The sequence below is a fragment of the Myodes glareolus genome, chromosome 11 (assembly GCF_982192425.1).
Source record: "Myodes glareolus chromosome 11, mMyoGla1.1, whole genome shotgun sequence".
Lineage (NCBI taxonomy): Eukaryota > Metazoa > Chordata > Mammalia > Rodentia > Cricetidae > Myodes > Myodes glareolus.
In genome coordinates, this window is record NC_142036.1 from 56,437,189 (window position 1) to 56,460,384 (window position 23,196).

At 38.1% G+C, this 23,196-nt stretch overlaps 1 protein-coding gene across 2 annotated transcripts in view; it reads left to right on the forward strand.

The window, feature by feature from the left end:
- The window catches only part of Sos2 (SOS Ras/Rho guanine nucleotide exchange factor 2), a 97,860-nt gene that overhangs the window by 55,615 nt on the left and 19,049 nt on the right, over nt 1–23,196 (forward strand). Inside the window, exons 9-14 of one of the 2 annotated variants that reach the window (XM_085697579.2) lie at nt 9,821–9,945; nt 10,695–11,350; nt 12,047–12,128; nt 13,223–13,345; nt 17,627–17,730; nt 20,557–20,779. In XM_085697579.2, the coding sequence (XP_085553705.1) occupies nt 9,821–9,945; nt 10,695–11,350; nt 12,047–12,128; nt 13,223–13,345; nt 17,627–17,730; nt 20,557–20,779 (1,313 nt within the window). Of the gene's footprint in view, nt 1–9,817; nt 9,946–10,694; nt 11,351–12,046; nt 12,129–13,222; nt 13,346–17,626; nt 17,731–20,556; nt 20,780–23,196 lie in introns of both variants that reach the window. The other variant, XM_085697578.2, reaches the window with a different exon arrangement.

A 23,196-nucleotide genomic window follows, 5' to 3' on the forward strand; every position in this document is an offset into this window, starting at 1 on the left:
ATAGCATAAATAATAACTCTCTTTTAATTTTCTGACTGGCCCCTTGTCTTAATCACATTGGCTAAGGGGACTTTAGTGATTAATTGTAGCAGAAGTGACCTTCAGGTGAGCCGAGCTGTCATAGTCCAAGTCATCTTGCTCTTAGGTGCACAGTGGCACCGAAGGCAGCCTTGCAGCCATCCAGCCAGGCTGGAGAGAAGGACTTTAAAATGTCAGCAGACATGGAGGACAGCTGTGAAGTAACGATGGGACTATTGAAGCTTCACCTCTTCGACAAGGTTTCTCTGTGTAACAGCCCTGGCTGTCCTGGAACTCACTGTGTAGCCCATGCTGGCCTTGGACTCACAGAGATCCACCTGCCTCTGCTTCCCAAGTGCTTTATATATCAATTAGTCGCCAGGGATGAAACTAATGTCATCTATTTGTGCACAAAAAATGATTAACTCACTAATGGATAATGAGATACCATTAAAATGTATTCTTGATGTACATGTTCACTAGAAATTACTAGGTAAATTCTTGGCATAGATGTCTAAAAGACACTGTAGAGTTAGTCTAACTATTATCCAGGTATTATTAACTATGGGGTCAATGGACAAACTCTAAACAAGCAATTGCCCTAATAGTAGAGGATCCTAAAGGCAGGCATAGAACAGTCAGTCTGCACCAATAGTAGAGGATCCTAAAGGCAGGCATAGAACAGTCAGTCTGCACCAATAGTACAGGATCCTAAAGGCAGGCATAGAACAGTCAGTCTGCACCAATAGTACAGGACCCTAAAGGCAGGCATAGAACAGTCAGTCTGCACCAATAGTAGAGGATCCTAAAGGCAGGCATAGAACAGTCAGTCTGCACCAATAGTACAGGATCCTAAAGGCAGGCATAGAACAGTCAGTCTGCACCAATAGTACAGGATCCTAAAGGCAGGCATAGAACAGTCAGTCTGCACCAATAGTACAGGACCCTAAAGGCAGGCATAGAACAGTCAGTCTGCACCAATAGTACAGGATCCTAAAGGCAGGCATAGAACAGTCAGTCTGCACCAATAGTACAGGATCCTAAAGGCAGGCATAGAACAGTCAGTCTGCACCAATAGTACAGGATCCTAAAGGCAGGCATAGAACAGTCAGTCTGCACCAATAGTAGAGGATCCTAAAGGCAGGCATAGAACAGTCAAGCAGAAAGCTGATTCACTTGAAGAGCAATAAAGAAAAATTAGGAAAGAAAATTTTATTGAGTAAGTTACATTGGGATATTTTTGCAAAAGGAAAACAGTGGAAATAGGCAGAAATGCTTACATGCTGTCTGGAGTTGGGGAAATCAGCAGCACCAGGAGAGAGTGAGAATTGCCAGCCAAGTTCCATCTTTCTCTCTGCCGTCCGAGGCCCTGACATGAGCAGAAAGCTCTTCATGGTGAGGCTCTAAAGCTCCAGGAATGACACACGCGGGAGCCACTGCCTGATTGACGGCTACCAGCTCAGGATCTTTGGTTTTAATTAACCCACAACAAGAGTCAGAACAAATAGGAACATGGAATGGAAAGTAAGTCACCGAAAGGGGATGCTTCAAACCACAAAAGGTCTAAATGACTCACAAAAAAGGCTCTTCAAAGGCCAGTAACTGCACTTTCAAGCTCCTTAGTAATCAGGAAACGCAAAAACCCAGAACCATAATCCGTGCATCAGATGACCTATTTGAAAGTCTGAAAACGAGCAGAAAAGGCAAAATGAGATAATATATATTCTGGTAGTAGTGTAAACTATACAGCCAGCTTTGGAAAATAGTGTGACATCACTAAATTTGAAGATGTGTGCACTAAGACAGTTTTACCTATAGTTCTCAACCTGTGGGTCCCACCCCCTTGGGGTCACATATCAGATATTTACACTATGATTTATAACAGTAGAAAAATTACAATTATGAGGTACAATGAAATAATTTTATGGTTGGGGTCACCTCAGCATGTGAAACTATATTAAGGGGTTGCCCAATTAGGAAGGTTGAGAACCACGGCTCTAGAACAGTGCATGCAGACGTGTACCAAGAGCTATGTGACGGGTAAAGGTGTGTGCCCTCAACCTGACAACCTGAGTTTGGTCCCCAGGACCCAAATGGAGACGGAGACAGCTGACTCCTACAAGTTGCCTCTGCCCTCTACATATGTGTGGCGCTCTCACATCCATATGTGCACACAGAATAAGTAAACATCTGTCATCTGTGATTTCAGACAGCAAAAGACTGCCAACCAGGAAAGGATAAACTGCAAAATATTAGTAACAACAGAAGAAAACTATGTGGCACATTATCAGTGACGCCTAGAAACACAGCTCTGAGAGATGATAGTATTATATATACCAAGCTTTTAAATCCAGTTTTCAGTAGACACTCATCTTTTGGTTACTGTGAATTTTTCTAAGGGTTATATATATTGACTATTTTCCATATTATTGTTAGCCATTTCTGCACCCTCTTTAGAAAGAAAATGTCTGTTTACATCCTTTGTTCATTGTCAGGTGGTTTTGTGGTAAGAGTTCTGTGTATATTACCAACCCCTAAACAGATCTGTTTCCAAACATGTTCTATCAGTATGTGGGTGACATTTTTATGATATTATTTTAACTCAGTTCTATTCCTGATAAGCTCCACTGCATTTTAAGCTTGTTTTGGCTCAAGAACCCTAAGGACGCAGGGGATAGGGGCAGGAGGCGGTCTGAGAGGAGCATCTGTTTTGTGATATACCCAGACTAGTGAACGAAATAGAAATATTATCTGAAATTTATTTTTCAAAATTAGGTTTATGATAAAGCAGAGGTGGAAAACAACTACATAATGATAAATTGTAGCATGCCGTCTATAGTTCCCAGTCGTAAGACACATTGGGGTTGTTACCAAACCACTTGTTTTGCAGAGATAAATTTTAGGGTTTTTAAATTTTAATTTTTGAGTATAGGTGCTTTTACCTGTATCTATGTCTGTGTACCATGAGTTTGCCTTGTGCCCACAGGCACCAGAAGAAGCTGTTGGATCCCCTGGGGCTGAGTTACAGACAGTTGTGACCTGCCATATGTGGGGGCTGGGAATTGAGCCTGAGTCCTGTGGAAGAGCAGCCAGCACTCTCAGTGACTGAGCCATCTCTCCAGCTCCAAGTTTAGGTCCTTTTAGTAGTTTTTAAAAAGACTATGTTTTGGTTTTTTTTCTTAAGATATACTTCAGTCTTTATGCAAAAGTTCACTTCTCAGTTTATAAACAACTTTATGATTACTATAGTCAAATAAAATTTCTTTTTAAATTTTGGGTTTTCAAGACAGGGTTTCTCTATATATCCCTGACTGTCCTGGAACTCAATCTGTAGACCATTCTGTCCTGAAACTCAGACATCTGCCTGCCTCTGCCTCCCAAGTGTTGGGATTAAGGTGTTCACCACCACACTGGCATATATATCCTTTATTATAAGTAATACTGTCTTAGTTATGTTTCTGTGTGGTGATAAGACACTGATCAAAAGCACCTGGGGGGGGGGTCTGGAGAGATGGCTTAGTGGTTAAGAGCACTGACTGCTCTTCAAGAGTCCCTGAGTTCAATTCCCAGCAACCACATGGTGGCTCACAGCCATCTATAATGTAGACCTGGCGCCCCCTTCTGGCATGTGGGCACACATGGAAGGAATGATATACACATAATAAGTAAATAAATCTTTTAAAAAAATAAAAATAAAAATAAAAAGGCACCTTGGGAAGGAAGGGATTTATTTTATCCTCATTTCCAAGTAGCAGTTCCACCACTGAGGGAATCAGGCAGGTACTTAAGGCAGAAACTGAAGTAGAGGCCATGGAGGAACACTGCTTACTCGATTATCTCCATGGCTTGCTCAGTCTGCTTTACCTGTTCAGACATGCACCCCCACACCGTGAGATGATCTGGGCCCTGCCATGCCAGTCATTAATCAAGAAGATGTCCCCAGACTTGCCTATAGGTCCAGTCTGAAGGAGGCATCTTCTCAGTTTAAGTTCCCTCTTCCCAGATAACTCATTTCAGATACAATTTTTTTGATTGTTTGTTGGTTTTTTTTTAATAGAGTTTGTGTGTGTGTGTGTGTGTGTGTGTGTGTGTGTGTGTGTGTAGCCCTGTAGAGCAGACTTGCCTTGAACTCAGAGATTCTCCTGAGTGCTGGGATTAAATGTGTGTGCTATCACCGCCTGACTCCTTTCAGATATGATTTATTCAGAGTCAAATAACAGTCTTTTAGTCCTTGGACATTTCCTTGAAATTTATCAGCAGAATAAAAATTCTCTTCAAGAGGTCTATAATATTAAGATACATTATTAATAACTTAGTGCGATTCATTAAGAAAGATTAGCCAATATTGAGTTTCTTTAGAAAATATTTTTTACCTTTCATCCTAGAGCCCAGATGAACTCCGTGCACTTGGATTCAGTAGTTACCGTGGTGTGCGGCCTTTGCTCAACTGCAGCTGTGCAGGTGTCTGCATTTGTGGGTGAGGAGCAGGGCTGGAGATCAGAGCCTGGCCCTTGCTAGGCAAGTGCTCGATCCTGAGCTGTATCCCAGCCTCTCACTGTGTGTGCAGTGGAAGGAAGTTTTGTTTGTTTGTTTTTTAACTGATCACCAAATTTAGGCACAGAGCAGTGTTTTGCACAGTTAAGTCTGCTCACCGTAGAGGGACTTCAGGTGAGAGCTCCTGGTTGACTAGCTTTGCTGCTCATATAGGACAAATGACCTAACTTTTCTGCACATACCTTGTCTGATCTATGCACATATGTTATGATACTTCATATCTCGTTGAGTTGTAATAAAGATTAAATAAACAAATAAAAGATCATGTACAGAGAACTAAAAAGTATTCAGTTATTTGTGTATAAACACAAAAGATTTGGTATTACACACACACAATCCTGATTACTTTTGACAACTGCCTGTTGGGTACTAACCATATTATACTAAAAATGAACAAAAAAGGTGTATCTCTATTGTTTAAGGGCTTTATTATAATTTAATAAAGAATTTGGATATCAAAGAAGTAATTAAAATAAATGCTTAATAATCCATTCATGTGTTGATAAGCATAAAGAATGTGATACATATATATTCTCACAATGAATTTTTACTCAGCTATGAATAAAAATAAAATCATGACATTTGCAGGAAAATAGAATTGGAAATTAATTATTATCTTAAGTGAAGTAGCCCAGGCTCATACCATGTTCTCTCTCACATGTCAATGTTGGATTTTAATTTTTAGATATGTAGGAACAAGGCATGGGTGTAAGTCATAAAAGTGGCTCCTGAAAGGGGAAAAAGGTCTTAATGTAGGGAGAACAGAAGGAGAAATAGATGGCAAAGAATGAATGTGGCATGAAAGCAGAAGGAGGTGACTCGACTAGGAAGGAGACTGGCAGGAGGGAAGCACAGGCACGGGGGGCAGTGAGCGAAGAGGAAGAGGAAGAGCAAAGTGTGTGTGAAAATGCTGCACTGAAACCTAGCACTTTGATTCTACTTTAAAACTAAGAACAAACTTTCCAAAATGCAGTAGTCGTGTAGAAGTAACCAGCTTTGCCTGGGAAGTCAGAAAAAAATCTTAGAAGGTTGGATGTATAGGAGCCTATCTATCTGTGTCTGTGTTATTTATTTGGAAGAATCATGTAAAGCAATGCCGAGGAACTCTGCAGATGAAGAGGAACAATAAACTTGACAACTTAACGCAGCACTTACTAGATCCTGTAATAGAGGAAACGTTCCTCAAAGGACATTACTGAGACAGTTTATAAAACTGCGGTATTCTAGATGAATAGAGCCTTTTGTTGTCTGTTTGTTGAGACTGAGTCCCATGTAGTCCAGGCTGGTCTGCTGTGTAGATGAAAATGACCGTGAACTCCATCCCAGTCCTTCTGCCCCCACTTCCCACGTGCTAGGATTACAGGTGTGTGCTACCACACGGTTTATGCTGTGCTGGGCCATGGTGCATGCTCGGCAAGCACTCTACCAATGAGCTATATCCCTAATCTAGGATCATACAGCTTTATTGTTGTAAAACTTTGTGAAGTTGATCTGAACTATGTTTTGATTCCACAAAAGAACATTCTTATTCTAAGATGTACTGCTGAAATACTAACAGTGTAAAGAACACCACTTAAAAGTAATTTTTCAATTTCCCCAAGATTGAATGATTATTTTAGAAATATACACATTGTATAGAAATAAACACTTATCTCATACCCATCGTTCTGTGCATTTGAGACTGGAGAAGTGTTATTGTCCTACCCCACGGATTGACAGCCTTAGGTCATAGCAGTCTTCTTCCCAAAGGGACCTTCCAGAAAGATAAGATGTTTTCTCAGCTCTTATTTCCCACTTTTTGTAGCATGAGCCAGTAGTCTATCTAAAAGGGGTGTGTGTGTGTGTGTGTGTGTGTGTGTGTGTGTGTGTGTACATATGTATGTACATGTTAGAGAGTTAGGAAGCAGTCTACCATGAAGCTCACAGTTGTTGACAGTCATATGATTAGCTACAAGAATAACAGAATTTGTCAACATTACTGACAAAAAAAATCCTTGTGACAACTTACGTGAGTAACATTTCATTTCATTTATGGTGGACACCCCACTGTACGTATTGACAAGGTAAATCAATAAGTTACAGAGCCATAAAGAAATCAAATCATCTAGGATTAAGGAATTAGACCATGGTGGAAGGAGAGAACTGACTCCCATGAGTTTTCCTCCACTTTGAGAGTGATTTGCGATATAAGGATATTCCAGAAATACTTCAAAACCATTCAGCAGTGGTTTCCCCTTCTCTGTGAGGGGAGGCATGGGTAGGGTTGAGGGATGGTATGCACACAAAATATGAATGGGGCAAATGTTAGAATTAGAAGCTTGAGTATTCAGAATTTTTTTGTTATTTTTGCAACTGTTCTATACATTTAACATTGCTTGCAAATAAACAATAAAAGAGGGAAGCTATTATTTGAAAAGCAACTTCAACATTAAGAAGCATGTTGTAGTGTATTGGAGGCCAAGTTCAGCAGTTGGGTGAGGAGGCCAGGGCGCAGCACAGAAAGCTACAGAAACATGGAACATGTATGCAGCTGGTTCACCACAGTGATTTCTGTGCCTACTCAACGGGTGTGGAATGCATCTTTTCACATCCGGTAGAAAAGCAGTGTGGATCTTCTTCAAGCTGACACTTAGGTCTCACTCTTAGCTATGAATGTGTCTTGGTAGACTTACCTAGACATGTAAAGTTCTGGGTTCCATCCCCAATGCCACAGGCAGTCTCTCCATTTATCTTAGTGCTGAAAATCAAAGAAATAGCAAGTTACTGACCTGAGATTGTACCATGCAACCATTGTTTTATATACTCCCACTACCAGGAAACTCTAACTCTCCTGACTTTTTTTTCTGTTTGACAAACTTGTAATTATAATTATTGTATGACTGTTTAAAGACAACATGTGAATTTCCTTGAATAGAATTAGGGAGAGGGGAAATTTAGTAGTTTTATAACTGGATTTAGGGTAGTTCCAAGTTTGGTAGAATTTCACAGCTGCTGATAATTGAAGATTTTAATAAAAATTAAAAAAACCTATAGTAGACGTTTTATGCCGTCAATATTCTTCTTTAAGATAAATATATATGGGGGTGGGAATCTCACTATGCAGCTTATTCTGGAACTCACTATGTATAGGCCAGGCTGGTCTGGAACTCACAGAAATCTGCCTGTCTTTGCCTCTCGCATGCTGGGATTAAAGGTGTGCACCACTAAACCCAGCGATTAAGATATTTTCATGTAGAGCTTACATGACTCTTTTTATAAGAATTTTTTTAATTTTCACTTTTTTATGTGTGTGTTTTGCCTGTATATATGTCTGTGTACCATGTAAGTATATTGTCTACAAAACAAAAAGAAGGTGTTGAGTCCCCTGGAACTAGAGTTTCAGATGGTTGTGAGCTGCCATTGGGTTCTAGGAACCAACCCTGGGTCCTCTGGAGGAGCAGCGAGTGCTCTTAACCACTGGGCCATCGCCTAAGCCTGAGAAATCTTTTATATAGATAAAGTGAATAACTTTTATTATGTGGTCACCTAAAATTCAGAATAACAAAACCTGATCCTTTTTCAAACTTTGGGTTATTTATTTTATTTTGCTCATTATCTTTTCAGTGTTTATTTAGTAATCTAGAGATTAAGACACTACTTCTGATATAGTCATTTAAACTACTTTCATTGTTAATCTTTTGGTGGCAAGACTTTTTTAGATACTTTTGGAGAATCCAATGTCTGTGTTCCAAGTAGGGGACAGTTTATAGGACACAATTGAAAGGTTTGGGCCAGATCTACAGCAACATTCAAATAGTTACCTTTGAACTCCTTGAAATACAAGGAGAGCCTAAGTCTTATTACAGACTTTCTGGTTAAGATTGTGAAATAAATTTGAGTGTCAAAATTTCTTTGAAGTGATAATTTTCTCATAGTTATTACTTAAATATATATTTATATACTTTCCATATATAATATCTATGTAATACTTGGATCTCTATCGAAAAAGTTTAAAATATTGGCATATAATCTAATATAAATAACTTTATTGTAAAGTGTTTTTTCTTTTTGAGAGAAAGTTTTTTTCTTCTGAGTGAAATATAAAAGAAAATTTTCAGCAGATGAAATAAAGCCAAAATTTGAAGAATTAAAAAATAACTTGTAAAATTTAATTCTAAGGATGATTTAAATTTAAAATATTAACTTTCATGATTTCTTGATACTAGAGTGGTTGACTTTAATGTTATAAAAATATCCTCTTGCAGATGATCTGGTTTCAGTTGCCAGTACCCATGTGATGACTCACATCCATCTGCAGCTTCAGTTCTGGGGCATCTGATGCCCCCTTCTGGTCTCTGTGGGCACCAGGCACACATGGTGTGTAGATATACATGTAAACAAAAAAAGCCATATACATATAATAATTTAAAAATTAAAAGTTTTTCAATAATACCCTTTATAATGTTTGTTTACATGCAACTTAATATACATTGAAGTGTTAAAATTTATCTTTCTGTTGTATAACAAATATACGTAAACTTTTTGAAATGACCAGAACATAAGTATTTAACTATTAAAGAGCATGTAATAATTTTAGGAGTTAATCTTATTTTCTGCCTTCATATTAGTGAATTAAAGTAGCTTTAAAAAGTTTTTAATCATGGGTGGATAGTGTTGAGTTAGGGTGGGCGCCATGGAGCACATGCAGAAGACAAGCTTCGTGGAGTTGGTTCTCTCCTTCCGCCTCTATGTGGGTTCTGGAGATTAAATTCATCATCTGGTTTGTGCAACAAGCACTTTAAACACAGAACCATCTTGCTGACCCTAAAAATAACTTTTAAATTTCATGCTTTAAATACTTTAAATTGTTTTGTGTGCTGAAAGTATGATGGTGTATATAATTATGCAAATTTATAGCGGTCTTTATTAAGCACTTTAGTCTTTTCACTATGTCCAAATATCTGACAAGGAGCAACATGAGTGAGGAATGGGTTACTCTGGTTTACAGTTGAAGGACACAGCCCGTGGCCGTGGGAAAGAATGGCAGCATCTCAGTCAGGAAGCTCCACCTTCTGTGGGTCAACAGACTTTCTCAAACTGTGCTACCAACTTGAACTTAGTGTCCAAACACATTAACCTGTAGGAGACATTGCATATTCAAGCTAGTGCATTAATACCTTTAAGTTTTAAATATTTGTTGCTGCTTTAACTACAACGACATTGAGAATAGAACCAAGCAATGTAATTTTATCTTTTTCCTACTTAGCAGTTGAAGGCATGTAGTGAAGAACAAGAAGACAGAGAGTGTTTGAATCAGGCGATCACTGCTCTCATGAATCTCCAGGGCAGCATGGACAGAATTTACAAGCAGCATTCACCTAGACGCCGACCAGGGTAATTTGAGATTGTTCCAAATATGAATGCTTATGTTTCCTTCATTGTGCGTGGTGCTCACTTTCCCAAAGTATGGTTTAACTGCAGTTTTTTAAAGATTTATTTATTTATTCATTTATTTATTCATGCGTGTGTGCATGCATGCATGCATGCAGTATTCTGCCTGTAGGCCAGAAGAGGGCACCAGTTCTCATTACAGGTGGTTGTGAGCCACCACGTGGTTGTTGGGATTTGAACTCAGGACCTCTAGAAGAGCAGTCAGTGCTCTTAACTGCTGAGCAATCTCTCCAGCCCCTTAACTGCATTTTTAAAAGTTTTGCTTGTCCTTTTTTGGTTTGTTTTAGTCAGGAAATTGCAAAATTACCATTGTTATACTGTAGGACGTATTTGTTCATTTAAATATATGTTTAATGAAATTTTATGTTGTTTTTTGCAAGCAATGTGGGATTTTTTTTTCTCCTATAATTTTTGTTCTTATGGGCTCTAAAAATGTAGTACTTTGACAGTAGTGAATTTGGATCATTTGGTATTCAGGGGCAGGGCTAGAAGAAAATAATTGTTAGCAATATAGTTTAATATTTGGTTATTTAAGCTTTTGTATGCTGGGTAGTCATACTCGGCTTTTTAATGCTAAGCATGTACTCAGTTATTTAACTAGACCCCTCAACTCAGCTTAACATTTTTGTTATTTGATTTGGTATTACATAATTATTATAATTTAATAAACCAAATTTACCTTTTTTTTTTAGGGACCCTGTTTGCCTTTTTTACAATCGTCAATTAAGAAGCAAGCATCTGGCTATTAAAAAAATGAATGAAATTCAGAAAAACATAGATGGGTGGGAAGGCAAAGATATTGGACAGTGCTGTAATGAATTCATAATGGAGGGGCCATTGACCAGAATTGGTGCTAAACATGAAAGACATATTTTTCTCTTTGATGGCTTGATGATCAGCTGTAAACCTAATCATTGCCAGACCCGACTTCCAGGCTGTAGTAATGCAGAATACAGATTAAAAGAGAAGTTTGTCATGAGGAAAATTCAAATCTGTGATAAAGAAGATACTTGTGAATGCAAACATGCTTTTGAATTAGTTTCCAAAGATGAAAACAGTGTAATATTTGCTGCTAAGTCAGCAGAAGAGAAGAATAATTGGATGGCAGCCCTCATCTCCCTCCACTACCGAAGTACTCTGGACAGAATGCTGGACTCCGTGCTGCTGAAGGAGGAGAACGAGCAGCCGCTGAGGCTGCCCAGTCCAGACATGTATCGCTTTGTGGTAAAGGACTCTGAGGAAAACATTGTTTTTGAAGACAACTTGCAAAGTAGAAGTGGAATCCCCATTATTAAAGGAGGAACTGTGGTGAAATTAATTGAAAGGTTAACATATCATATGTATGCAGGTATGTGAGACTAGGTTAACATATATATGCAGGTATGTGAGTCTAGGTTAACATATCATATGTGTGCAGGTATGTGAGACTAGGTTAACATATCATATGTGTGCAGGTATATGAGACTAGGTTAACATATCATATGTGTGCAGGTGTGTGAAACTAGGTTAACATGTCACATGTGTGCAGGTGTGTAAAACTAGCAAGTGCTTTCCTAGGGTCTGGGACCCAAGACAGAAAAAACAGACAGAGTTAATGGGTGGGAGTGGAGTGCCTTCCCAAATAAAAAATGAAAAATCAAAAGGACTAAATAATTCATTAAATGTTTCTAAAATGTGTCATTAATTTCAGTGGCTAATAAGTGCCCATAAATGTTTATTTGTAAAATTAAAATTGGAAACAGTTCTTATTCTCATTTATCAAGAAATGGTTTAGGCCAGTCACTTGGGAAGTAGAGTGGAGACAGAAAGATAAGGCATTCAAGGTCATCCTTGGCTACACAGCAATTTTTGAAGCCAGCCTGGGTTACATGAGACCTTGTCTTTATAGGGAGGAAGGAGGGAGGGAAGGTGAGAGAGAAATATTGCGTCTGTCATGAAAAAGCTACACTGGAAGGGTCCAAAGTGGAAACAAAAAGGTAAGAAAGGAAAATGAATTAAAGTGGTAAATTAAACATGAAATCTATTCTTTGCTCTGCTTTTTCAGATCCCAATTTCGTTCGTACTTTTCTTACTACGTATCGTTCATTTTGTAAACCACAGGAATTGCTAAGCTTGCTAATAGAACGGTAAGAAAGACACATCTCACACACGTTAATGGTTTTGTACTTTGCGGAGGTCCTAGTAATACTCAGTAGTTCTTGAAGGCAGCTGGCTTGTGTTACGCCAGCAACACTGCTGTTCTCTTCAGCAGGCTTCCTGAGCCTCTGCCAGTGAGCGCGCTCTCCAGCGTGCAATGGGGTTGTAAGTGGGAAACAGAAAAAGCAAGCTTCACTGATGAAAATTGTATTTCAGTAAAGTTTATTTTGTTTCTTAAAGATGTTTATTTACCTTTTACTTTTGCAATAGACTTGTTATAAAAAAAGCATAGGCCCTTTTATCCATCGTTTAGCTTTGGTAATCACTGACATATCTCATTATTTCCTACAGATTTAGCCATCCTACCCCCAGGATTATTTTGAAGTAGATTTTAGACCAAGATTTTACCTAAATATTTCTATATGTATCTCTAAAAGATAATGCTTATTATTTTAAAAATCATGTATTATTGAGCCTAAAAATCAACAGTTTCTACATTGCTAGTTTCTAAATATTAAGATTTAGGCTGAAATTTTTTTCTGTATTTTTAAAGTATTTTAAATGCTTTGTAGTTGAAAATATAAAATGTTGACCTTTTCTGTGCTTATCAGTGCTACCTATAAAACTTTTTTTAAAAAATAAGAATAAGAATATAGGGACTAGAAAGATGGCTCAGTGGTTAAGAGCAGTAGCTGCTTTTCCTGAGAACCCATGTTTGGTTCCCAGCACCCACATGGCCTGTAACTCCAACTCTAATGACTCTGGTCTCCATGGGCACCTATACGCACACATGCGCGTGCGCGCACACACACACACACACACACACTCCCTCATGCACACAGTTATGAACACACACAGAGGTATGTACAAATAGTAATGATAAAAATAAATTATTAAAAAAAGAATACAAACCTTGGTACCAAACAGCAAAAGATTTCTTACGTGTGAGCTTCCCTTAGGGTGAGTGAAGCGTCCTACATAATGATGGAGAAAGGATTGCTTAGCCAAAACCTCTTCCTGATGTACCCAAAGTCTCTTTCAGTTATATATAAACACATTTTTCTTCTTTTGATTTTATTCTTAGGTTTGAAATTCCGGAACCAGAACCCACTGAGGCAGACAAATTGGCACTAGAGAAAGGCGAGCAGCCCATCAGTGCAGATCTGAAAAGATTTCGCAAGGAATACGTCCAACCTGTACAACTCAGGTTTGACCCAAATAGTACAGCTTTAAAATACTTTATTATATAGTTCACACACAAGTTTTTAGCTCTTAGTTCAAATCCTTCTGTCTTTAACTTATTTCAGCCAAGTTTCCCTCTTTCTCTTTAAAGGTAATATTTAAATAACTCAAATGTAGTTTAATTATTTAAATATATTGCACTGTTTATATCATGTGTATGTCCTTGACAGACTATATATATACACTGAGATGCCTATTTGCTCTATTTTTGTCTGTACTGTGGTGTGCATGCATGTGTGTATGCATGTTCGCCTGTATATGGCACATATGTATACAGGTTCGTGTGCATACAGAGCCCCAAAGTCAACATCAAGTGTGTCTTTCTTGGTTGCTATCTGCTTTATTTATTGAGACAAGCTAGTGTAGCTAGCTAACTTTCCCAGGGCTTCTCTAATGTCTTCACAACAGAAGAATCTGTTGGGGCTGTAGGTAGCCACATAAACTTATCTACTCTAGCCTTTTTTCCTGTTTTTTTCTTCCACATCCCACTAGGCTAGTGTAATGATTGTGTGTGCTTTCACAGCTGTAACTCCTTCCCTCCTCAAAATATATAGACATCCTGTAGGAGTGAGTGTGTATTTACTCTAAGTTGCTAGGTACTTACTGTATACCAGTCATTACCCACTAGTGCTTTATCTTTTCTATATTATCCTTGCAACACTATTTTTGTAGTGCTAGGGATGTATATAATTTTATGCATATTTCATATATAAGAAAATTAAAACTGAACAAGATAAAGTAATTTGAAATAGTTTTTATAAGAGAGTGGCAAGATAGGGTTAAAATCCATACCTGACTTCCTTAGCCAGCATATTTTTTTTTGCTAAGCATTGAAAATTTGAAATTCATTTGACTAGTCCCAACAGCCCAAATGAGAACCTGAAGGGGCGGGGTCAAACCAAAGTAACTACTTCTTTCCATTGCAAACAGATTATTGTGCGGATAGAAGACCCTTTCTCTGTGATCACCATGTCCTTGGTTGTTGTTGATCAGTAGATTACAGCTTCAGAACTGAGTTTGTTAATTATTTATTTTCCACAGTAATTGCCACAAAAATAAATGCAGTCCCAGGTAATGGCAATGCCAGTGGCTGTCTGCTCCTCACATGGCATTCTGTATAGAAGTTGAACTTATTTACCAATCGAAAATAGAGAAGTAATTAAATTTTCTCTAAGAGCTGTAATACATTTGATCTAATCTACAGTCAAATTAAGTCTCCTTAATATGAGGCATACATTTATGAAATTGCTATTTGGAGGAAGAAAATGATCTTTTTTAGAGAAAACTTTCTCTAAGAGCTGTAATACATTTGGTCTAATCTACAGACAAATTAAGTCTCCTTCTATGAGGCAGGCATTTATTATGCTATTTGGAGTAAGAAAACAATCTTAGACTCAGTCATGTTGATTTTTTTGTGTTCTAGCTTTATATTTATACCATATTACAAGTATAAAAATAACTGACTGCTATAATCTTATGGTACCACAATACTGTAATTCCACTGGTAAAAAGTGATATATGGAAGTTATATGTTACTCTACTTAGGATGTTTCAGTGGCTTACAAAATACACACCTTTATAATAATTTCAGGAGTATCAGGGCCAAATATCATAGGCCTGTAATCCCAGATGCTCTGCAAGCTGAGTCAGGGAGATCATGGTTGATCTGGGCTACAGAGCGAGTTCAAGACCATTCTCAAATAGAGCATAAAGATATGGCTGGGGACAATGTGTCATGGTAGAACCCTTGTCTAACATGTTTAAGGCCTTGGTCCAATCTCAGTAGAGTATATATTCAGGAATAGTAGAGGTTAGATTGGAGTAATTAAGGAAGACATCTTAAGTGAGGTAAAATTTAAGATTCCTCTGGAAGAATTGTAGGATTTAGATACACAGAAACATGGTTGTGCATACTGAGGAAAATGGGAAATTGTACAAAGGCAAACTTGAGACTGATGTACAGAAGAAATAGCCGTGGGATTTGGTGTCAGAGGATGAAGAGAGTGGAGTGAGATCAAGCGTATGAGTCAAGAGGCCTGATGTACACCAGCTGCCGAGCCTGTTCTGTGAGCAGTGAGGATTTTGGTAAAATGGAAGGTGGTTTTTCAACATTTTCCTTTTTTGAGATGGGTTTCTTTGTGTAACAGTTCTGGCTGTCCTAGAACTCACTCTGTAGACCAGTCTGGCCTCAAACTCAGAGAGATCTGCCTGCCTCCCCAGTGCTGGGATTAAAGGCCTGCACCACCAAGCCAAGGAAGATGCAGGCATATTTTTACCGCACCTCAGAAAGATGCTCTGCACCCTTCTAATAGAGCTGTGTCCATGTCCAAAGGCACTATTCTGATTTCCCCCTCCATAAACTAGTTTTACCTTTTAATTACATTTAAGTAGGTCTTTATTATTTTCATTTCAGTCCTCTTAATTAAAATGCTTTTGAGATTGATCCATGTTGTTTCTATATGTAATTTTAAAATTTATTGATATGACCTTATTGTGAATTGTAACTCTTTGACTTAGTGCAAATAAATGGCTCAGAATGACTAGATGGGCAGTTTAGGTCTATGTTCAGCTATAAAAGAAATTGTCAGAACTTTTCTAACATAATAAGGTTGTTGTGAGTTCCAGTGTCCACACCCAGCTTGTGTTTGTGGGGTCCTGTTTTACGCCCTAACTGTATTTCCGAGGATATAGTTTCCCACTGTGCTTTGTTTCCCTTCGTGATTCATTATAAGAACTTTTGCTTCTTTCTAATTACTCATACTCATATAGTATAGAATCTGTTTAGAACGTCTTGTCTGTTTTACCAAGTTGTCAATCTTTTTTTTTAAATGGAGGTATAGGGGTGAACTGAGAAGGTTGCAGTCTCTACTGTATTTTGTCAGGAAAAAGTATTTTGTAAATATTAAATATTTTCTTCCACTTAGTGGCTAGCCCATTAGCTTTCTTACTGATGTTCTGATAAGCTGAAACTTTTAGTTTTGATAAAATCAGATGGTGAGACATCCTTCTTTCATCTAACAACTTTCGAACTGTGCTGCTGTTGTAGGAGAACTGATCTAAGCATAAGTTAGAAGCTAGCAGTTCTGTGATCTCTTGATGCATCCCTGAGCTGCTGCACTGACCAACCCTCAGTAATGTGAAGTTTTATACAAACAGGATGACACACACTGAAAGTAGCTATATTTGCTCATCCTGCTGTGAGGGAAGAAAAGGACCTAACTGGAAATGATCATTTTTTGAAGTAATGAAATAAAAATTGCTAATGCAATTAATTTATATTACAGTGTATCTGTGGCAGTGAGTGGAAATTGCATCTGTATGGATGATTAACTCTGTATACTTGCAATATCATAAGTAACCATGTTGTGATATTACAAAACAAATGTTTTCTCCAAAGTAGTATTTTTGTCTTTGGAAATTAACAACGAGGTTATAGACTTTTTAGTAGCTTACAAAGAAATGATAGCAGTTGAATTTAAACTCAAACATAGTAAGTGATAAGTTTTCCATTCTATGTGAAAATGCATCAAAATTTATATTTCAAAAATGATTTTCAGGGGCCTGGGGAAAGGGTTAAGTCTGCAAAGTGCTCGCCATGCAAGCATGAGGGCCTGAGTTCAATCTCCAGCACCCAGGTTAAGATCTAAGTACGGTAGTGTGAGCCTGTACTCCTAGCCCTGAAGCGGGTGGGGACAGGAGGGCCTGGAAACATACGGGCCAACCAACTTAACTCATTGGTGAGCTCCAGGTCCAGTGAGAGAGCCTGACTCTTATGATGATGGTGATGATGATGATGTTGACGACGACAATAACGATGATGTAGAGGAGTGATTGAAGAAGACACATGATGTTGACTTCTCTCTCTCTCTCTCTCTCTCTCTCTCTCTCTCTCTCTCCCTCTCTCATACACACACACACACACACACACACACAAATGTTTTTTCTGTTTAAGAACTTGAAAATATATTTTGTACTATGGAGCATGATTCTTTTATATATGAATAAAGAAAATGTTCTTTTTCTTAATAGGAATGGGTAATAAAGCACAGAAATGAGGTTTTATACTTTACAACATCTTTAAAGTATCAGTTTACTGCAGTCTGAAAACAGTCCTTTCTTATATTTTAGAATATTGAGTATATATTAGAGGTTCAAGTGTTGTGTGTCTTTGCATATGAAATTCACTACATAATAGAGAAATGAAAGAAGCACTTGTTTCACTAAATGTGTCTTTTCGTTTTATCAGGATCTTAAATGTCTTTCGCCACTGGGTTGAACATCATTTTTATGACTTTGAAAGAGACCTGGAATTGCTTGAAAGACTAGAATCCTTCATTTCAAGTGTAAGAGGTATATTATTGAAAGGCTTGATTGAATCTTGTGTCGTACATGAATGTACTCTAGAAATAAACTACTTATCACGTCTAGAAAACTGAAACCATCCTGCTGTCTCCTCTGAGAAATCTGATGTTTTTAGCATCATCTGAAGTCATAGAACCTTGTCTTCTCAAGTGTCTGTTGCCCTATCAGTGCTGGAGATGGAGCACAAGCCCTGCTGAATACTAGGCCAGTGCTCTACCACTCAGCAATCTCCTCAGCTGCCTTTGCAACATTTTGAGAATATTTCTTGTAGAGAAGTCAAAGGCCTTTAAAGTAAATTTAGTATATTTAGGGGCTAACTTGCTGCTGTTTCAGAGGACTCAGTGCTGTCCCCACCACCCCATCATGCTGCTAATGGTTGCCTAAACTCCAGCTCCAGCCTGTCTGACTGTCAGATGTCCTCTTCTGGCCTCTGAACACTCATGGTGTATATTCTCTCTCTCTCTCTCTCTCTCTCTCTCTCTCTCTCTCTCTCTCTCTCTCTCTCTCATACTCATAAAAAATTATCTTAAATAATTAAACATTTTATGTCACCTCAAGGTTCCATCCCTTCAATTAAATAAAATATGATTAAATTTTTCTCCTATTCTTCTTAATCTTGTTCTTTAATTTGGACCATTAACGTTGAAAAATAGTATTTATTTCTGGAAAAGTATTACAGGAAATCCCTCTGCACCAGAAAGATAAGTGTTTCCTACTTGAAGTTTCAGAATCACAACCTATAATATGAAACTCTGGGACTTGATGATTAAACATACAGATGTTACTGAAATGTGCATTATTAAATAAAGCACAAATTTGTTTTAACTTACAGTGTACAACATTGCTGAAAAATATCATAGCAAACCTAACTTTCTCCATATCCTGTTTGTTGTTCTTTTCAAAAAAAGCAGGAAGCAAATGTTTTTACTCACAGTTTCAAAGGTTTCAGTCTGTGCTTGGCTGGCTCCTTTGTTTGGAGTTGTGATTTGAAGCAGAGGCTGTAATCATGAAGCTGTTCACTCATAGCAGCTAGGAAGCTAAGAGCTTACTTGTTCTTTAGGGGAAATTTTATTTAAAATATAGAATGTATTTATTCCTTTGTCCAACTGTGAGATAGCAAAGATAGTTTTATTATGTATTTGTCTCTTAAAATTGTTCATAATGCTGATTAAGTTTAAATTTTATTTGTATTAACTTATTTGTTTAATTTTATGTGTATGAATGACTTTGCCTGCATGTGTGTCTGAGCACATTCATTCCTGATACCTGTGGTTGTCAGAAGAGTGCATTGGACCCCTGGAACTGAACTTACAGTCATGAGCTGCCATGTGGGGCTGAGAACCGGGCCTGTGTCCTCTACAAGAGCAGCCAGTGCTCCTAACTGCTCGGCCATCTCTCCAGACCTTCATTTTGTATTTTTGGGAAAGGGTCTCATGGATCCCAGGCTGGATTTGATCTCATTAATGTAGGAAAGGATGGTTTTGGACTCTCGTTCCTCTTCCACCTTCTGCTTGCTGGGGATAATTATATCAAAGCTATTAATAGAAACAGTAAATTGTACATAATCTAAAATATATACATTTTAAAATGTATATATTAGATATATTTATGTAGAGAGAGTATGTGTGTTAATGTCATACGTTCTTTCCTGTACAAATTATACCTCAGAATAACCATGAGGGAAAGTTGATTTTTTAATAGAAGCGGTTTGCCTAATAATTGAAGATGTAATGCTCTATCACCTTCTACAGTGCTAACAAAGTAAGAGATCTAGAGGACAGAGCGATGGCTCAGTGACTAAGAGTGCTTATTGCTCTCTCAAAGAACCTCTCATATGGCTCATAACTGCCTGTAACCAGCTCAAGGGGAAGCAGACATCCTCTTGTCTCCAAGGTCACCTGCGCATACACACAGACATACACACACTCATGTTAAAAATTTTTGAATGGCTTAGTGATTTAGAATTAGTAAATATCTCAAAAAGAGAAAAAATAAGACACTTTACATTGGAATTAGATTAAGTGTCTATATCTCTGGTTTTGAGGGAAAAAAGTCTGGGGGAGATAAACATGGCAGATGACGCCATAGGTGTGAAACTGCAAAGAAAACCCCACAGAACAAATGGCACAGGATAAATAATTTAGTTTCTTCAGCAAATAAATTGTAAGCATTTTGAGTGATAAAAGGGGAACCTGTATATTAAGGAAAATTATATATTGACTAAATGTCATGTTTGTATCCTTTTTAAATTTTAATTTTATTCATTTATGTGCATGGATGTTTTGCCGACATAAATGTATGTGTACCGTGGCAGCAAGAAGAGGACATTGGATCCCCTAGAACTGCAATTCCAGACTGTCGTAGGTGCTTGGTACTGAACTTGGCCACTAGAAGTTCAGCTAGTGCTCTTAACTGTTGAGCCTTATCTCCAGCCCTTTATGTCGTTTTAAAAACAGGTCAACTATAGGAAAACATTTGGAAGTTAAATTTGAATACTAGCAAAATATTTGAAGATATCCAGGTATCACTTTGCTGGGTGTGGTGGCAATATCAGCATTTAGAAAATGGAAGCCCAAGGGTTGAGAGTCCGAGGCCTCTGTTTAGACTACACAGTGGGAGTCTGTCTGAAGACAGGTTTTGGGGACCAGTGTTTTATATGTAGCAGTGGTACTGTGATTATTGTGAAGTTTCTAAGATCATATGCTTAAAAGCAAGTGAAGTGGTAACTGTCTTGTCGGTGTTGAAGCCAGGTGGTAGTTACTCTTCCGTTCGCAGTTATCTGGTCAAGTAAAGGGCGTTTCTGTTGTTTTCCAGGGAAAGCTATGAAGAAATGGGTAGAGTCCATTGCTAAAATCATCAAGAGGAAAAAGCAAGCTCAGGCAAATGGAATAAGCCATAATATTACCTTTGAAAGTCCACCTCCACCAATCGAATGGCATATAAGTAGACCAGGCCAGTTTGAGACATTTGACCTTATGACACTTCATCCAATAGAAATCGCACGGCAGTTGACGCTTTTGGAGTCTGATCTCTACAGGTAAGTGATGTTAATTTCTTGCTCTATTTCAAGAACTTTGGGTATGCGTCTTACCTGTCTTCAGAATATTTTGCTAATTATACGTGAGTATTTAAGAATGGGCCAGCAGAGTGAGGGGAGAAAACTGGCCCCTCCGAGTTGTCTTCTGACCTCCGTACAAGTGTTTGTGTCACCCCACCACACACACACACGCACACACCCTAAATAATTGTAAAAAAAAAAAAAAGAATTCCTCCGTTTTTGTTTTGAGACAGGCTCTTACAGTGTAGTAGTGACTGACTCCACAGGACAGCGGCTGCTTCCAAGGCAGCCCCGCTCCTGATGTGCCCTAGATTGCTTTAGTCTGAGACAGTGCCATCAGTCGGTATGGATGTGAGGTTGTTGGCTGACCAATGAATGGATAGTGTGTTGTGACGCAAGCCTTTCTTTACAACCCAGGCTCCAGCGACTGCCGTAGACTATATAGGCAACTGCTCCCTGCTGAAAAATAAGCCCCTACCATGCTCACATCATAACCTTCTGGGTCCAGAAGCCCTCGTTTGTATCCAGCTGGGTGTGGTGGTATAAGCCTGTCAGCCTAGCCTTCATGAGGTAGACAGCAGGAGGATCCAGAGCTCAAAGCCAGCTTTAGCATATAGCAAGTTTAGGGCCAACCTGAGCTACATGAAGCCTTGTCTGAAAAAATAGAGTAAACAAAACAATACAAAAATTCTGGAGAAGTTATTCTTCCTCATCAGGAGATATTTTTATTAATTAATTAATATTTTGTAATGGGTAGTTTGTGTGGATGTCTACATCAAGTTGCGTTGCCTAGTGTTTCCGGGTACTGGATCTGCTGAAACTCAAGTTACAGAAACTTGTGAGTCACCATGTGGGTGCTGGGAATTGAACCCTGGTCCTCTGGAAAAAACAGCCAGTGTTTTTAACAGCCTTTTTTTTTTATGGATTGCACTGAGAAAAAGCAAGGCTATAAATATTACTACTCTGGAGACTGTAGGAAAGAACAGTCTTTCCTACAGATAAACTGTCCTCATTAAAATTGGTGTCTGTGCTTTGCACTGGTTGTGCCATTCAGAATCTTACCTCTAACATGCCACCAAGTGTTTATAAACATCTGACTAAGAATACCATGCTATATTTTAAGTAATGTGGAATTCGATTAGTGTTCAAAATAGTTTTGTATTGTGATTTGTGACAGGTAAGTATAAACTTGTTACTTTAGGCAGCAAAGCAAATAGTACTGAATAAAATCTTTCCTCATGATTGCACATGAGATCAGTTTTAAAAATGACATGGATATCATTGTTTTATAGTATGTAACTCCTTGTAGACATGTTTTCATGGCATAGAAATGCTAAGTGTTCTGTGGTTTGTTTGATAGAAGAAAAGTAGCATACAGACATTGATACTGTGGGTAAATTTCTGGTGAATAAAGTTCTAAGTAAGAAGAGTTATTCTGAAAAAGCCAGATATATTGGCAGATACCTACAATCCCAGCACTTGGAAGACTGGAAGGAGAAAATGCAAAAGCTCAAGGCTGTGTTCTAATACAGAGAGACTCCGAGGCCATCCTGGACTACATGAGTCCTTGTCTCGAGAAAGCAGTAAATGCACTCCAAAAGCTGTTAGCAAGTACCCATTTATCTTCAAGTCTACTGACCAAAAAGTTTTTAAATATTGAAAATTAGAGTGCATTGATGGCAATGACATTGGCCAGTTTTAAATTATGCAGTCCTGACTCATTAATGGTTATGTCTTCTCTTCTGGTTTTTATTAGTTGTTTCAAGCATTCCAAAAATAGATAATAATGAATGTTCATGGACAATAAAAATTATTATTTTAGATAAGATTGAAATTCTTAAAACTCTCCCTGATTACACTGTTCTCCTTTCCTTCCAAAATATTATTCTTACCCAGGACTTGATGTTTATTCTCCCTGTCTGACTTTATAGTTTAGCTGTCTGTGTGCATGGCCCTAAGTAACATATAGCATTGTCTGGCATATCTTAAGGCCACATATATTTATAATAAGACTCTGTGCCAGGTTTTTTTATTTAGATTATTTTTGATATTTGTTCAAGTTGATGTCGAGTTCAATTTACTTGCTTTAGTCACTGTGTAATATTTCATTATAACTATTCTCTGGTTTCTCTAGTTCTTGATAGTGAGCTTCTAGGCAGCTTGGAGTTTCTCATTTTTATAAGCAATGTCACTGAGCATTCTGTAAATGCATTCCCACTACTGTGTAAGTTTATCCTAGAGGCTGAGTTGCTTTCTCAGTGTGTGTGTGTCTTCAGTGCTGTGAGATATTACCAAGTTGTCAAGTGGTTGGTGAATCATCTTCACCTCGGTACCATCATTGGAGGCTTCCTGCCTTTGGTGTTATCATCAGACTTCTGTTAGTTTGACAGGTATAA